Below are 12538 nucleotides of genomic sequence, written 5' to 3'. Positions count from 1 at the left end.
TCAAATTCCAGATAAACAATGGATAATTTTTGAATAAGTATGTCCCAAGAAATGTCTATTTGTCTAAAATTCAAATTAACCTGATATCCTGTATCTACTTAATTTTTAAAAATGTCATGCTGAATACTTACACCAAATAATTATTTAGTATAATTCATGTTAGTATAAAGATGTATATTAGCATCTTAAGTTTATACTATATATATGTAGTACAATATATATTTGGTGTACATTTACACTTTTTTCTAGCTACATAGCTATACTAAATAATGACAGTAAAATTTATAATCAGTATATTTGCATGTGTAGTAATATATGTTTAGTATATAATATATTAGTACGTAAGTATACTTTAGCATAATGTATATTTAGTATGTGTATTATTTCTAGTTAATCATCTCTACTAAAAAATTATTTGTTGTTTATATGAAATTCAAATTTAAGTGGACAGCATCTCTCCCTCGATACACTGACAACCTTACTCATGGAGGGAGTTTTTTTTTCTTCTAGTCCTGAGGCCCCCTGATGAGCCACCCAAGGCCAGCTATATGTTCAGACTCTTCACCTAAAACTTTCCGGTGTAGACAAGCAGAGTAACCCACGTCAGCTGCCCTCGGGGTGCAAGAATCCCGGAGGCCGTCTCCCTTACTACCCTTGTCTCTGGATGGGTACCGGGGTCTCAGGCCAGGGGGTGCGGGGAGGGGCAAGGATACGCGAGGCAGGGCTGGGCGGGGCAGGGGCGGGGCTGGGGGCGGGGCGGGGCTGGGCAGGGGCGGGGCTGGGGGCGGGGCGGGGCGGGGCGGCCCACGGACCCACCCATGTTCCAGGTGCCGATGAAGATGGTGATCATGTCGGGCTCCGGCTGCTCCGAGTGCTTGTTCTTCATCTGCTGGAGGAGCTGGCAGAAGCCTTCTCTCTTCTAGGGATTGAAGGGCAGACAGACTCAGAAAGGCCTCTGCCTCCCTGCACAGGACACTTTCAAAGGACTGCGCAGCTTCAAGAAACCTGAGAGGAGCGCAGGTCAGGGCGGACTTCCAGGAGGGCCATCTGGAAAGACGTGTCCCGCGTCCTGAGAGGGCGGCGTCTCTCCGACCCAGCCCGTCCTCCGCAAGGACCTGACCCCAGGGAAGTAGTCACGGAGGGTAGGAAGCCCCGACCACACGGTGGGGACGCCAGCACGTGTTTCCACACAGAAAACACGAGAAACCTTCGTGTCCAACACTAGGAGGTGAATCACGGACAGTCTTATGGGTTATCCACATGCTAGGAGAGCATAGGTTTTACAAATTTTGGTGTAGAAACACTTCATCAACAAGGATATATGGTCAAAATAGATTTCTGAGTACAAAAAGGCAGTTGACAAAAAACTGTGAAGAGCAACTATTGCATTTGTATTAAAGAAAAAAAAAAAAAACCTACAAAAGCATCCTGAAAGACAGAGTCTAAGGATTACTAGTGGTATACAGGAGTACCTATTTTTTTTTTTGTATTTTTAGGGCCACACCCTCATCACATGGAGGTTCCCAGGCTAGGGGTCCAATCAGAGCTGCAGCTGCCAGCCTACACCACAGCCACAGCAACACAGGATCTGAGCGTGTCTGTGACCTACATCACAGCTCACAGCAATGCTGGATCCTTCACCCACTGAGCGAGGCCAAGGGTCACACCTGCATCCTCATGGAATCTAGTCAGATTTGTTTTCGCTCTGGGAGTTTCTATTTTAAACTTTTTGTGTGTGTCTTTTTTAGGGCCGCTCCTGCAGCATATGGAGGTTCCTAGGATGGGGTCTAATCAGAGCTGTAGCTGCCAGAGCCGCAGCAACGCCAGAGCCGAGCTTCATCTGTGACCTACACCACAGCTCACGGCAACGTCGGATCCTGAACCCACTGAGCAGGGCCAGGGATCGAACCTGAAACCTCATGGTTCCTAGTCGGATTCATTAACTGCTGCACCACGATGGGAACTCCATCTATTTTAAACTTTTTGCTTATTTATATCCGTTACTTTTTCACCAATGAGAATAGGCCACTTACATAATGAAAGAGAATTGAAAGAAACATTAAAAAGTAAAGAGCGCATGAAGGCTGCTGTAGCCTGCTTAACAGTCTTCCTTTAGTTGTCCTGGGTACACAGTGCGGCACGAAGCAAACGTGGTCCTCTCATAGCTTTGGCTCAAATAGGGCAGGAAGACACTAAGCAGGCCCCCCAGGGTGAGGTTGCACCGTATGAAATTACCAGTGTTTGACTGTCTCAGCCCTATGAAGATGGCAATTTCCTATGTTTCACCTTATTTAATTGCCAATCTAAGTCCCCTTTGGAGAGACCAGCTCACACAGACTTGCGATGGCTGTTTTTACAGAAAACTGCCTAAGGGATGGTTCAAAATTTGGTGCTTCTGTTTCCTGCCGTGTCTCAATCTTTCTGAGCTTGCAGCCATGGGCAGAACTGGGTTTGGGCCCTATGGCCACATGCCTGGCACGATGCCCAGCTGGGATTTTTCTCTCTGCTTCCCCCCAGCTGTCTGGCCCCCTTCCTTGTTTCTCCCAGGCCCTTCTCTATCATTCTTCCCAGTTCTTCTTCCACCCTCTCAGCCAGTTCTGGGCACCCCCTGGACCACTCTGCCCCCCCCCCCCCCCCCCACTGGCTTGCTACAGCCACACAGGGCAGGTAGGAGGAGCCGAGTCCAGGCACGTGGTAGGGGCTGTCCTTGGAGCCGGCACTGGGAACCCTTGCCAATGCAGTCAGCCAACCCCCGCTGTGCTGGGAGCTCCTGGTGCCCCGCCACATCCGGGCTGGACGCTGCAGGAGAAACAGCAGGGCCGAGATGGCGGGTCTCAGCCCCTGGTTGGCATATCTGAGCTGAGGGACCAGGTCATAGAGACACCTGTCTGTTCTGAGGCCACCACAGTACTCCGATCCCATTTCTGCATTGGCTCACACCACCTCTTCCTCCAGCAGTGAGACCCGGCAGGGCATCTCACGTCTGCAGGGTGGGGCGCAGCACAGAAATGGAAGGGGTCCTGGTTGGGACGCAGATTTAAATCTGGGGTGACCCTGAGTACATCCCAGGAAAACTAAAAGCCTCCCAGCAGGGCTCAGGGCTGGTACGACATGGATGAAAAAAGAGGTTCCCTGCCCAGGGCAGGGGCGGTCGAAGAGGACGAAGCTGTGATGCTCAAACCCCAGCTGTCCCGGTCAATGGCGCCTCCCCTTCCCGGGCTTGGCTTCCCCAGGTGGGAAGTGGGTTGTGGTACCACCTTGCAGGCACACAGAGAGCCTCAGAAACCATGCATGCCTCACTCCTCTCTTGGCCTGTCTTAGCGGTTCGAGGTCACTTACTTTGGAGTCCGCAAACACGTATTCCTTCCGCAGCGTCTTCTCCTTCTCTGTTTCCACCAAAATCACTAACTTGTTGGGAAACTTCTGAGACTTGATGAGCTGCAGGACTTAAGAAGAATGGAGTTTATTTTTCTCATTCCTCATCCAACGTGTACTCCAAAAATACTCTGGCAACTGACAGTCATTAATCCTGACTTTCCCGTGCACAGGCTCAGAACCAAAGTTGTGCCTGGCCCCCCAGATCTTTGCTCCCGATCACTCCTCTGGGGAGGAGCTCACGGCTGGGAAAAGCGGTGCCTGGAACAGGAAGAGGTGGCCGGAGCAGAGCCAGCATGACCACCCGTCTTTCGTCTTCTGCCCTCTCTCCCCTCTCTCTCCTCCTCCTCCCCCCTACCGCCCCCTTCCTCTCTCTTCCCCACGTCCTTCTTCTGCTTTGTGTTGCATTGACATCTAAATGAACAATTACATATGTGTGCTTCTATCAGTGATTAAAAGACACGTTGTCTTATGAGATTTTAATGAGCAACAGCGACTCCCCAACCCCACCTCCTTGCAACGTCCTGCTTCTCTGCAGGCAACCACTTTCAATTCTCTAAATGGATTCTTGGGAATTTTACTTCGTGTCTCTAAATAACAGGCTTATGTTGCGACTTCCTGGTGGCTCAGTTTTAGGTATTTCCTATCACATAGTGACTTCCCGCTATGGAAGGTGTAGGTTTAGCTCTTTCACAGATACAGCCTGTTCCCCCCTCACCGTTTCCCCCCCCCCCAATATATAACTTCAGAGCCTCCATCATCCTTCTAATAATGACACCGTCACTTTGGCCAGATCAGCCTTCAGTGTTTGCCATCGTGGGAAGGCTACTGACAGACAAGCCTCAATTGCTTTCTTTTTCCTATGTAACTTTCTGTTTTTCCTGGTGTTAATAATCGCCGTCCCCTGCCATTGGCCCTAACTCTCAGTTTGCAACCCTCTTTTCCGAGGGGCCGAGTACTTTCATCAGTTTCATGATCCCGAGGGAGCCCCCCCCGGAGCCTCTGGTCCTTCCCTTCTCCAGACAGGTGACCTCTAGGCCTGATGCAGAGCTTTTTTATTTTAGGACCTTTCTTCTCCATTATCCGCGAATCCATTCACCTCTCTCTCTCTCGTATTGGAGTCTGTTTCTGCCTTGATTTCTGCCTTCATTTTGGTAGCCCGATGTCTCTAGTAGCTTTCTAAGAAAAAGGGGATGGATGGTACATTTTGGGGGGGGCTAACACGTCTGAAAACTCTGCCCACACTTCACTGACACGACTTGAAGTCAGGAATAATTTTCCTCAGAACTCTGAAGACCTTGTTCCATCATTTCTAATTTGCAGCACTGCAGTGGAGACATGCAATGCCACTCGGATCCACCTGCATGGAGGAAGTTCACACGGCAGGTCTGGCTGCTATCTTTGGGAAGGCTGCTTGCAAGGTAGCCCTTGGTTGGCATCTAGGACCTAGGATTTGGGGAGGGTTCTCAGCATTCCTAGAACTAAGAGCAGCTCCCTGTGTCTGCTCTGTTTGTACGAGTGGTATGGTTCATGCTGAATACTTGTTTTCCTCATGGGCATCTGAAATCTGAGTGTGTGCCAGGCAGAAGGTACCTTCGTAACCAGCCGCCAGGAAAATCCTTGGATCTTGAGTCTCTAACAAGTGTCCCTGGTGGAGGACATTTCACACGTGTTGTCGCAACTCACCAGGGGAGGAAGCAAGCCCGTTTTGGGGACTCCTGCAGGCTCCTGCCTGGTCTCCCCTGGACTTTGGCCCTGGTGCCTTTTCCCTTTGCTCACGTGCTCTGTCCTTTCACATAAGCCACAGCTGTTGCATCCCGGGAGTTTTCCTGGAGAATCACTGAACCTGGACCTGGTCTTGGGGACCCCAACCCAATCTGTAATATGTTTTTTGCTTTGAAGTTTTTAGGATCTTTTCTCAGAATCCAGAGTTGTGACACTTTCCAATATTGTGTATGCCTCAGGGCATGCTGGACCTTGGTGGGACAACTTCAATCTGGAAACTAGTCTTGTTGAGTCCTGAGAATTTTTCTTGAATTGTTTCTTTAGTGAATTTTCTGTTTCCCTGTTTTCTCTTACTGACACTGATTATGTTGGTATTAGACTTCTTGGACTGGTCTAATTTTTCTTTTTTTCTCTTTTTTTGTCTTTTTAGGGCTGCACCTGCGCCATATGGAGGTTCCCAGGCTAGGGGTCAAATTGGAGCTACGGCTGCTGGCCTACACCACAGCCACAGCCATAGCAACACAGGATCTGAGCCGCATCTGCAATCTACACCAAGGCTCACAGCAATGCCAGATCCTTCACCCACTGAGCGAGGCCAGGGATCAAACCTGGGTCCTCACAGATGCTACTCAGATTCATTTCCGCTGCACCACAATGGGAACTCCTGGTCTACGTTTTAAATGTCTCTTCTCTCCTGTGTCCCCTCCCTTTGCTCTTTTATTCTGCCTTCTGGGCGCTTTTTTCCTCAACTTTATCTTCCCAGCCTTCCTTTGCGTTTTCCTTTTAAAATTTTTTTCTGAAAAAAATCTCTGCTATAACATTTTTATTTTTCCTGTCCCTTCCCTCCTCTTCCTTTCGCTTCATTTTTATTTTGTTCTCTGGATGTTCCCCCAGTAGCATTCTGTTCTTGTTTCATGGCCCAATTTCTTTTAACAGTCGAATTTGCTTCCTCCATTTTTTTTTTTTTTTTTTTTTTGTCTTTTTGGCTTATTTTTGCCTGGAGTCTCTTATTCCACAATTCCCTCCAATGTCTGTAAAGCCTTGGTGGGTCCCGACAGTGACAGCGGGGGACCGTCCAGCAAGGCTTCTCCCCTGGGTGGTCTCATGGGCTGATGTGGGGGGAACCTCTTCAGTATGTTGAGATTTTTGGTCCTGGGCTGGGCACGTGGTCCTGAGAAACCCTTCCCACGTCCTGCCTTGAGGGTGTGGGCCTGGCTCCCAGCATCCCAAGCTGGGCCGGGATGAAGGGTGGGGTCCCAGCATTCAGATATTCCCGAGTCCTCTGTTTTTGGTCGGCTCCTTTGCCTTCCCCAGGCCTGGTACCTCCCAGTTCTTTGCCTTCTGCAGAGAATAAACCTCAGCTCTTCCGCCTAATGAGTGAGGGGAAGCCACCAGCTGTGTGGAACAGAGCGGGATCTGTGGGTCTCACTCTTTTAAAAAGCTTTTCATCTAGTCCTGCTGTTTATAACCCCGGCTTCACCCCCACTGCAGGGGCCCCTGATGTTATCGATTCCTGAGCCCTTTGTGGTTCTGCGGTGAGTCAGGTGTCTCAGCTTTTCCTATGACACACTGAAAATTTAGCTTCTCAGGTTCCTATAAGTTGGTTATCATCATCCATCTGCTCTCCAGCATTCAGAACTTTGTTGCCCTATTTTCTCTCCTGTTTCTCTTTGTCCCTGTGAACTTTGCCTCCAGGAAGGAAACTGACAAGAGTGTGGGTGTTTGGCCACCATCCTGAGCCGAAGTCTCACTCGAGAGGAGCCGTGGCGGTGCCCTGCTCTCAGAAGTCCCAGCAGCCCTGTCCGTGGCAGGAAAGGTCCCACAGGGTGACGCTTGCTGCTGACAAATGGAACGACCCAACTTTTCCAACTCTGCTAGTAGGGTCTCTCTCCTTTCTCTGAATTTCTGATTTTCCTCCACATTCACGTGCAGGGCTGTGTGGCTGCCCCCAGGATGTGGCATCTTGCTTGCTCATGACCATTTTTTAAGTCAAATTTTTATTCACTTATTTGCTTTTTAGGGCCACACCCGTGGCATATGGAAGTTCCCAGGCTAGGGGTCCAATCGGCACTGCAACTGCCGGCTTATACCACAGCCACAGCAACGCCAGATCTGAGCCACATCTGTGACCTACACCACAGCTCATGGCACCGCCAGATCCTTAACCCGCTGAGCGAGGCCAAGAACCGAATCCGCATCTTCATGGATAGCGGTCAGGTTCGTTTCCACTGAGCCACAACAGGAACTCCCATTTTTTTTTTTTTTTAAATGAAAATTGCAACATTTATTTCAGGTTCTCTCTCTCTCTCTCTCTTTTTTTTTTTGCCACACCCATGGCATGTGGAAATTCCTGGGCCAGGGATTAAACCCATGTCCTCATGGATACTGGTCAGGTTCCTTACCACTGACCCATTACTGGAACTCCCAGATGGCAGAGGTTTGGTCTGACAGCCACGCCCTGCAGATAACGCTCACTGCCCCTCGAACCCCTAGGGCTGGGCCTCCTAACTGGTCTCCCTGCCTTTGCCGGCCCCCGCCCCTGCCATAATGTATCCTCAGCACAGCAGCCAGAGTTCATTTTAAGCGGGGGGGGAGGTCACACCACTCCCCAGCTTAAAACCTCCCAGCAGTGGCACACTGCACTTCGGCCACACCCTGGGTCACCAGGGCCCCGTGCTTGCTGCCTCATCTCTGCTCCATCTGTGCTTCAGCCTTGCCACCTCCTCACATGCCAAGCTTGCTCCCGCCTTGGATCCTCTGCCCAAGGGCTCCTTCCCTGGTTTCTGCATCTTTTCAACGCTCGGGTGTCAGCCCACATGACACGTGTCATTTCCCCCATTTCTGTCATATCGTCCTATTTAAATTCCCAGCCTAGAGTGTAGCACTCCTGACACTTTCCTGGTTTATAAAAATTTGGGGACTTACTTTTCTTTTTATCCTTACTTGAATGTAACCTCCCCGAGGCTTAAGACCCCGTCTGGAGGGTTAAGACCCCACCTGGCTTGTTCTCAGCACCTGCAGCCTCGACACAGAGTAGCTGCTTGCTGAGTGAGTACTTCGTGATCTCATACAGCAACTGGCTTTTCCGACGTACAAAAGACCTTGACGCCAAAGCTACTAACAAACGTGGTGACCAGAACAGGGCAAGGAAGGAGTTCCCGTCGTGGCGCAGTGGTTAACGAATCCAACTAGGAACCATGAAGTGGCAGGTTCGATCCCTGGTCTTGCTCCGTGGGTTAAGGATCTGGTGTTGCCGTGAGCTGTGGTGTGGGTTGCAGACACAGCTCGGATCCCATGTTGCTGTGGCTCTGGTGGAGGCCGGTGGCTGCAGCTCCGATTAGACCCCTAGCCTGGGAACCTCCACATGCTGTGGGAGCGGCCCTAGAAAAGGCAAAACGAGGAAAAAAAAAAAAAAAGAAGAACAGGGCAAGGAAGCTCCAACACCTGCATCCAAAGGTGTCCAAGTGAATGGACCCTTACAATAGTAACCATGGTCGGAAACTGACCGTGTGTCCCAACAGCTAAACCCACCAGCCCTCATGACAACCCTACAGGAATCCATTTTACAGATGTGAACGTGGAGGCTTTGAAGAGTCCAGGAACTCACTCAGGGTCACACCATTATGAGCCGTGGCTGTGAAGGCAGTTTACTCAGAGCCGCTCACTTGGAAGCACACGGCCTCTCAGTGCCAGTTCAAAAAAAGCCACCTAAACACACAGCCACGTGAATGTGTTATTTCACTGGTCTCACATTCATTCATTCATGCACTCGGTATGTGTCTATGGATCCCTCGCCCTGGGTCAAGCACTGTTCTAGACTCTGGGAATTTAACTGTGAACCAAGACCCACTCCCGGCCTCTGTGAAGCCCTCAGTGGTGGGAAGGGGCGGTCAGGGGTCTACGAGCAATGTCACAGGCACTCAGTCAACTGACAAATGCCAAGAATGCACCTGCTGAGTACCAGGTCCTGTGCAAGGGCCAGCGGAGTCCAGGATGTGGGAGGTAAAACATTGCCCACTTGGGGGAGGGGACTTGGAACAGGTAATTGTGTTCTGATGTGACAGGTGCCACGACGGAGGGTGAGCCAGGCTCCATCAGCCCTGAGGGAGGACAGACGCCAGGCAGGTAAGGCCCCAGAGTCTGGCTGGCAGGCTCTGGGCATCCGTGCTCCTTTTTAAGGGCTCACAAACCCACGCTATAATAGTTCACTCTGGATTCTAGCTGGGTTTTCCCAGGCGCACACACCTCCAGCTCAGCTCTATCCACCATCCAGGCTCTGACAGCCACTCCCCACTGCCCATAATCCCACAAAGGTGTATGCTTACCCCTCTAGGTGGTAAGCACATCAGTGCCCTCCAGCCCCCAGAGAAACACTTCCAGCCTTTCCTGGCATTCAAGGTCCGCATGTATCTGGGATCCCATGCCCGACTGCTCCTCCCTCCAGGGCCACAACAAGTGACATGTGACTTCCCTGACACCCTGTGGCATTCCTTGCACACACCATTCTCAGTCCAAAGTGCCCTCTCCTACTACAGGCTTGAACTCCTATTCACCCTTCAAAGCCCCAGACAGAGCCACCCCTGTGGTGCATCACCCCACAACAGAGCTAATTCTTCCTCCTCCAGGGCTAACCTTGCATCTGACACACATTCCACCCCATGCCCACATGTCAGCTTTCCCTCTGAAACTGCAGATTCATTGAGGGAGGGCTATAACTCAGGGCCGGCCCATGGAAGATGCTCAAGAAAAACATCCATTGAATTGTCCAACAAGAAGTCACAGTGCTTTTCAGAATCCTAAGAGGCGTTTCTTTCAGTCCAGCAGTCTCAAGTCTTTTAGAGCAATCAGGCGCTCTGTGAAATCTCCTTGCTCATCTCGGGTTTCCGTTTCCTCTTGTCAAAGTTGGGGCCACCCTTTTTCAGTTGTGCGTTGGCCTCTGTGACAGTTAAGAGGAAAGTCTGGCTCTAAGCTGATCACTCTCAACAGCCCTCCCCGCTCGTGCCCTCAGTTCGTCACCTTCTCTCCCGCCCAACTCGGCAGTGGACGGAGGGGTCCCGTCCCAACACGGTGATATGAATTCTGTGTGACTACAACAACTTGTCACACTCTAGGGACTTCGTTTCCTGATTTGTCCTTCTGTTGCTCGGTCCTGCAGCTGGGTTTCAGAGCTGCCCTAAGGGGATGGTTATACAAGGATGGTGGTGGTGGCAGCCAATTTTATTGAGCCCCTGTTAGACACTAGGTACCATGTGCTTTGACGTTTGCCCATTTAGGACCCATGGCAGCCCTCCAGGATGCTACTGTACCCATTTACAGAAGAGTAAACTGACGACAGAGGGAAGGCGCTAGGCGAAGGTCACAAGTGGCTGACCTGGGACTCGAGGCTGGGCTTCTAACACCTCTCTTCTCCTTGCTGTGTTCACCTGCTGCATGGGGCTGGTCCCCAGGCTTCCATCTCCCCTGCTGCTCTGACAGCATTCCTTGGTCCTCGGTGCCACAGCCCAGGACCGGGTTGCCCAGGTGGGGTGGACCCCCACCCCCGGCCTCTGCCTGCTCCCTCTGCCATGGGGTCAGTGCTGCTGCACCTGCACATACATTAGCTCACTGAACACTCATGACAAACCTATGATTCAGCTGTTATGATTATTCCCACTTCACAGATGAGAAAATAGAGGCACAGAGTAGTTACAGGATTCAGCTAGCATGGGGCACAGCCTGGATTTGAACCTGGGCGGTCCAGCCCCAGAACCCATGTGTGCTCTTCTCCTCTGGCCTATTGTTCCCAGCACAGTGTCTGGCACCGAGCTGGTGCTGAACAAATAATCCCCTTCCCACGCCCTGGAGGTTCAGCCCTGGGGGTTTGAGGGGCAATGGGCATCATCTGCAGGGCGTGGCTGTCCAACCAAACACGTGCCATCTGAATAGACAGCTCAGGCGGGTGCGGAGGATGGTGCGAGGCTGTGGCTCGTGTCATGTACCCTAGAGACCCGTGTGGGACGTGCCATGACCCGCTCCATTTGCCATCTCTGCTGGCTCGTACTTCAGAGCTGGTGGCACTGACCCAGGACCATCGCCCCTCTACCTCATGGGCTAAACGACAGCGGGCAGACAGTGTGGCACACAGCCTACGCCCCATACAGGCACCTGCTCAGCAAGGCTTTTCCTGCCTTTTCAACTCCAGCCATCAGCTGTGGTCTCCAACTAGAACCTGCCTCTAGAACATTCCATCCCATAAGCCAGGCTTCTAACAGAACCAGACAAGAGTCCTCTGCTTCCAGACACCAAGAAAAAGGTTTTACGTGGTGACTGCGTGCACACAAATTTCTGCGTGCGTGTGTGTGTTTGTTTGTGTGGAACTACAATAGAAGTTGCATGAACAAAATTATTTACCCTTACTCTCTAAACACCATTGGGATGTTTTCTGTTCTCTCCTTCTTTGTTCTTTCCTCTTCCCGTGCTACTTTATTCAGCACAAAAGATGCTGATCACGGCTGGGACTGCCAGATAAAATACAGGATGCCTGGGATTCCTTTTTGGAAGAAGGAATCCCTTTTTACTTATTAAGCATGTTCCCAGTATTGCATGGGACATACTTAGACTAAAAATTATTCACTGTTTATCTGAAATTCAAGTTTAACTGGGCATCCTGTATTTTTATTGCTGAAGTCTGGTATCACTGGTTACATGCTTCTAAGCAGATTTTGAATCCCTGAAGAATAAAAAAAAATACTGTTTGAAAACCAGAGGGGCTTTGTCTTCAGGGTCTGAAAACCTGAAATGACATACAAACTGTTGTGTGAGGGTGGGAGTTTATGTGAGGGCAGAGCCCAGGGCACTAACGTGTCTCAGGGAATCTGGCGGCCACGTGGGGATAAAATGAGATCAAATAAGGAAATGTGACTCAGAAAATACCACGTTCTGATACGAAGGATCCCCGGTCCCATTGTACAGAGAAACTGAGGTTTGGAGCCGTCCCCTCCCCCACAACAGCAGGGCTCCGAGCCCAGGCAGCCGTGTCAGGGCACATCTGTGCATTTCTCACCACTCTGCTGGGCTGCCACCCAAAGCCCAGCTGTTCAGGGGTTGCTCCCCTGGGAGCCCTTTGTCTTCCCCTGACCTCGGCCACACTGCCCGGCTGCTCCTTGCTGTTCTCACTCCCGAGGCTGCCAAGTGGAGACTCTGCCTTCCCCAAACTGCCTCCCGCCCCCGTTATTCTCCATCCGTCCCCTGTGGTTTTCTCCAGAGCGCACAGCAGTAGCTGAAAAGCGGTAGCTGAAATCATCGCAATGACACATTCATTGGCCACTCAATGCAATGGAAGGTAAATTCCACGCGGGCAGAGTCCCTGACCATCCTGCCGGCCTGGATCCCCAGAGCCTGGCCCACAGCAGCTTCTCCATAAGCCTTTGGTGGGTGAATATTTCCCGTTTTACTGACG

General features: G+C 51.0%; 1 protein-coding gene across 2 annotated transcripts in view; it reads right to left on the bottom strand.

Annotated features, from left to right (window-relative positions):
- Positions 1-12538, bottom strand: part of INPP5D (inositol polyphosphate-5-phosphatase D) — a 125406-nt gene that overhangs the window by 35525 nt on the left and 77343 nt on the right. For both annotated transcript variants that reach the window (XM_021075030.2, XM_085000742.1), the window contains 2 exons: positions 3340-3446; positions 817-919 (listed from right to left, as the gene is read on the bottom strand). In XM_021075030.2, coding sequence (XP_020930689.1) covers positions 817-919; positions 3340-3446 — 210 coding nt within the window. The remainder of the gene's footprint in view (positions 1-816; positions 920-3339; positions 3447-12538) is intronic.

Source organism: Sus scrofa, chromosome 15 (genome assembly GCF_054392235.1).
Source record: "Sus scrofa isolate SSC_HxYL_T2T_F1_AM1 chromosome 15, Sscrofa_HxYL_maternal_Yorkshire_Landrace_v2.0, whole genome shotgun sequence".
In the NCBI taxonomy this organism is placed as follows: Eukaryota; Metazoa; Chordata; class Mammalia; order Artiodactyla; family Suidae; genus Sus; species Sus scrofa.
The sequence above is the reverse complement of the archived record's forward strand: the minus strand, read 5'-3'. Positions and strand labels throughout refer to the sequence as shown.